At 35.3% G+C, this 4837-nt stretch overlaps 1 protein-coding gene across 1 annotated transcript; it reads left to right on the top strand.

The window, feature by feature from the left end:
• The first annotated feature begins 1291 nt into the window (after positions 1-1291).
• Positions 1292-2944, top strand: LOC141688898 (uncharacterized). The gene is made up of 3 exons (XM_074493042.1): positions 1292-1524; positions 1610-1705; positions 2419-2944. Exons 1-3 carry the CDS (start codon positions 1510-1512, stop codon positions 2866-2868), a joined length of 561 nt encoding a protein of 186 aa, XP_074349143.1. The 5' UTR covers positions 1292-1509; the 3' UTR covers positions 2869-2944.
• Positions 2945-4837: the final 1893 nt, after the last annotated feature.

Genomic DNA, 4837 nt, shown 5'->3' with positions numbered 1-4837 from the left:
CCTCATTCTCAGGTCTGCTCGGCGGGCCTATCATGTAGAACCACTTTAGGTCGTGGTCATCACAGTCTGCTCGAACTATCAAGATGCATATTGGGATATGACCGTGACAACCTACTTTGGTCTGTGGCATCATCGGTTTGACAAGTCAATTTTAGGACATAACTAATTCAACATTAATTATGTCTTAATGGATTACTTTTCATCCATACATTTCCCCCCAACTTCCGGGAAAACATATCGAGTTTTTGTGGAAGTTATAATAGTCTAATCATGACTCGGGGGTAGTTTCGTCCCTTCTTGGGTTCGGTCATATTATGAAGTGTGGAGCGACCTACACATTCACGGTGACTTATACATTTTTAAGTGATATTTCACTTTTTGGGCCTTTACGAGGCAAATTAAAGCATTTAACGCTAAGTTATCCTAATCGGAGCTAAATGGTTAGCGTTAATCATCTTCTAACTTTCGTCAAGATTAATTATAAGGTAAAAGCCAATAACATACCCTAAATAGAATTAATTGGCCCTCATCGGGGCTAATAATCGAGCGTTGATCACCTTTTGACCTTAACAAAGGTTAATTGTAAGGTGACAGCTTATAATCGACCCTAGTCGGGGCTTATAGGCCTTAATCCAGGCTAATCATTGAGTGTAAGTTGTTAATAAACCTTAATATAGGCCAATAATGAACTATATTATGCTAATCAGCCTTAATCACGGCTAATTGGCCCTAATTGGGGCTAATTATTGAGCGTAAGTTATTAAATAACCTTAAAATATGTTAATTATGAACTACATTACGCTAATTGGCCTTAATCGCAGCTAATTAGCTCTAATCGGGGCTAGTCATTGAGCATAAGTTGTTAATTAACCTTAATATTGGCTAATTATAAATTTATTAAGCTAATTGGACTTAATTGCGGCTAATTATAAAATTTTAAATTTAATTTTCTATAATTTTGGAGATTTTGAAATGATCATCTAACTTAAAATGTAAAGTGAGTTCAACTACATTTAAAAACAATACAATATCTTAAATTGAGCAATAAATCTATACAAAGGTATAATGTACATGTTTTATGGTTCTCATGTTATTAAATCTCATTTGTGATGTGGGTTTGGTAATTTATTTTTAATGTAAGGCCCAAATTCTTTTATTGTTTGTTAAGAAGGCCCATATATCACTTCAACGAGAAGGCACTAGAATGTTCTATTTATCGTATATTATATGTAATTTGATATAACTTTTTTGAACAAAAGATACGGTATTTAAGGTATTTGTTTCTTATAAATAAAAAGTTAAGTTGGCATATACCACCATACAATCTCAATCCTCCGCCACTCCAGCCACCATACAATCTCAGCCACTCCAGCCACCATACAATCTCAACCACTCCAAACTTCAATCTATTAACTCTTCCAATAATAAACCACCCCCCTCAGATCTCATTCCAGGGAAAAAAACATAATCTTTGTCTTTACAAAAAAATTCGTCAAGTAACGACAATTAATGGCACGAAGAAGAGTAATCAAATTCAGATTTTTACATTCATTTTTTTAAAAATTAATTGATTTTGTATATTTTCATAATCATGTAAGGATTTTTACAGGTTGGCCAGATGAGGAGGGATGCTGCCTTGGATGCTATGCGTATATTTGGGTTTGATGACAGTTTAATAAGAAAAAAACTTAATGAGCTTCTTAAGGTATTTTTTTCTAGAATTATTAACTTCATTTAAATTTTATTTTAGTATTGTGATTGCAATTTATAAATCGTTGATTTCTTCATCGTAAAATGGTTTGGCTGACACATTTTAGTTTTCTTCTTTGCTGATATTAAATGTTTGTAAGTATACTTTAATGGCCGATGGCGCACTATATGTTGGTTGTTTAATTAATTAATATGATTGTTTATAGATTCAAAATCTTAGATAATTATTTTCCTTTTTTTGACAATAAATTTGTTGTATTCCTGTTTATTGATTTTTATGTTTATATATGCCACATGCAAATGATTGATCTACCATTCTATAAGTGTTAGGGGTTGAATTTATTGACGACTTGATTGGTACATTTCAACACTAATGGTGTTTTTTAGATATCATTAAACTTTGATCCAAAAAAAGATAGTAGCATACTTCGTTGATCGTTTAAATCGATAATTTTAGTGTTTATAGATGTGATCTTTATCATGTTTGCTTTTACCATTTTTAAAGAGTTAACAACGCACTTTGAGAGTCTCTTGCCTTTCGTGTCAGTATAATATAACTTTTATTACACCAAGTGAAATCATGGTTGAACTTTAAAAAGGTTAAAAGTTGTATTGCAAATGAGTAATTTTAATGTTTTTTATAGGAAAATATTAAGGAGCATATGAGTCTTAGGATTTTTCATGTATTAATTTGCTTTTTTTATTTAGGTGTACGGCAAAGACAATTGGGGCTTTATCGAGGCGGATGGCTATAAGGTCTTAAGCGATTCTATTCTCGAGTCAATTGTTACAGAAGAACCCGAGCAGAACCCTGTGACTGATATTGGTAATCAGTCTCGTCCGCATGAATTCGATCTTAACGAAATCCCAGATGAAGAAAATTTCACAGAATTTCATCGTGACCTCCAAGTTACTAATCAACCAGATCATGAAGACACAAGACATGTCACTGGGGCAACTGATGATCCCGAAAATCAGGAAGGCACAGAATATATCATTGAGCCGGATGTTCCACTCATTGAAGAAATGTCAGATCAAGTTCTACCAGTTGAAAATGGTGAACTTGCAAATGATATTATGAGGCGTAAACCATGTTTTGGTTGGATCGGCGATGATGAGGATAATGAACTAATCATTTTAGTGAGATCAACCCAATGATTTTTTCAGGATCATTACTTTTAGTTGTGTATGTAAACTTTGCTTTTTATAAGTTTCAATATTTAAGTAAAATGAATGATGCAATATAATTTTAGTTTTCTTTTACCCTAACATTAAGTGGCGGTGACAATAAAACTCATACCTCCATTTCATGTTATAATATCTCAATAATGTAATATGTATGAATGTGCTATCTTTTTTACTGAAACCCAAGCCCCCTAACTTTAAATACCATTTCAAAGGTAAACATATGGGCATCACTCATTTGTTTTTTGCGGATGATGTTTTGTTTTTTGCTCATGCTAATGTCGATTCAGTCAAGCATATCATGGATAACATTGCTCTCTTCTCTTCGATGAGTGGCGTTACCCCAAGCATACATAAAAGCTTTAGTTTTATTTGTAATGCCTCTACGGATTTTTTGCTTTGGTTTGATACTACTTATGGTATTCCTCGAGGTTCCCTGCCAGTTAAATTTCTTGGAGCGCCTCTCATCTCTGCTCAATTGTGCATTAATGACTGCATTCCTCTTATTGACAAGCTTTCTGCTAGGATCAATTCTTGAACTTCTCTGTTACTTTCTTTTGCTGGTAGAGTTCGTCTTATCAAATCTGTTCTGACTGCTATTCAGGCTTACTGGTGCAACCACTTCATGCTTCCTACTGATGTGCATGCTCATATCCAATCTCTGTTAACTCATTTTCTTTGGAGAGGAAGCATCAATAAAAAAGGTGGTGTCAAGATAGCTTGGACAACAGTTTGCCTGCCAAAGGAGGAAGGGGGCCTTGGAGTTAAAAACATGATTGATTGGAATCGTGCTCAAATATTGGGGCATTTACTCAAGATTATCACTAAACACAATAGTTTGTGGTCCAACTGGGTTCATGCAACTCTGCTTCGCAATAAACACTTCTGGACCATGCATATTCCTACTGATTCATATTGGATATGGAAGAAGATTCTCAAATCTCGCACTATTGCTCTTCAGTTCATTACCTATGCTATTGGGAATGGGTGCTCTACCTTTTTATGGTTTGACCCCTGGTGGGAAGGCATCTGTTTGGCATCCACTTTGTCTTCTCCAATCATTCATCAATGTGGGTTAACTAGTAATGCAATGGTTAATGTTTTGCTTCATTCTGGTACTTGGGTTTTGCCTAGGCCCAACTCAAGGCATCATCATGTCGACTCTCTTCTACTCTGTTGGCTTGATCGATTTAATTTCCCGGAGATGTATCTTAATAGAGAAGACAAGATTCTTTGGGCAGGTGTTGATGCAACTAAGGTCAAAAACTGGGATATTTGGAACTCTCTTAGGAACAGGGAGCATGAGGTCACTTGGGCTCCTGCAGTTTGGAACAAACTTGTGATTTATCGTTATGCGCATCATCAATGGGTGGCTTGTCATGGACTTCTCCCTACTCTTGCTCGTCTAGCTCGCTTTGGCATTACTAGCACTCAACTGTGTTACTTGTGCATTGGAGGTACTGAAACAGATAATCATATTCTTAGGCATTGTCCATATAGTGCTTGTGTGCTTGGGAAGATTTCTCACATTTTGAAGGTGCATATTTTTGGTGACTCTTGGCTTCACTATTTGGAGTTGGCTCTTCAGATTTCTGATAGGCCTCTGCGAGCTCTCTCTTTATGCTGCTTACAGATCTTTTGTTATCACATCTGGAGGGAGCGAAATGCTCCAGCATATGATAAAGGATGCTTTGGTCCAAAACAGCTTGTTAATGGGATTATGGTTGATTTTAAAGCTAGATTATCTGGATCTCTATGGTTTACTAAGATAGTTTGTAGTAGGCCTGACTTGATTTTTTGATTGCTTTCTATCTCAAATCTGCTTGTAGATTGGTTATATATAGTCCCCCTCTATGGCTTGTCATAGTGCTTGGGTTAATCCCTTGTTTTTTAGTTTCTTTATATATACGGTCTTAGCAAAAAAAAGATGTTGAATAAATTT

Source organism: Apium graveolens, chromosome 10 (assembly GCF_009905375.1).
Source record: "Apium graveolens cultivar Ventura chromosome 10, ASM990537v1, whole genome shotgun sequence".
Taxonomy (NCBI): domain Eukaryota; kingdom Viridiplantae; phylum Streptophyta; class Magnoliopsida; order Apiales; family Apiaceae; genus Apium; species Apium graveolens.
The sequence above is the reverse complement of the archived record's forward strand: the minus strand, read 5'-3'. Positions and strand labels throughout refer to the sequence as shown.

Excerpts from the sequence above, each read along its gene's own strand:
- LOC141688898 (XM_074493042.1), top strand. Across the intron at positions 1,706-2,418 it reads AACTTAATGAGCTTCTTAAG|GTGTACGGCAAAGACAATTG; the intron begins GTATTTTTTTCT and ends TTTTTTATTTAG.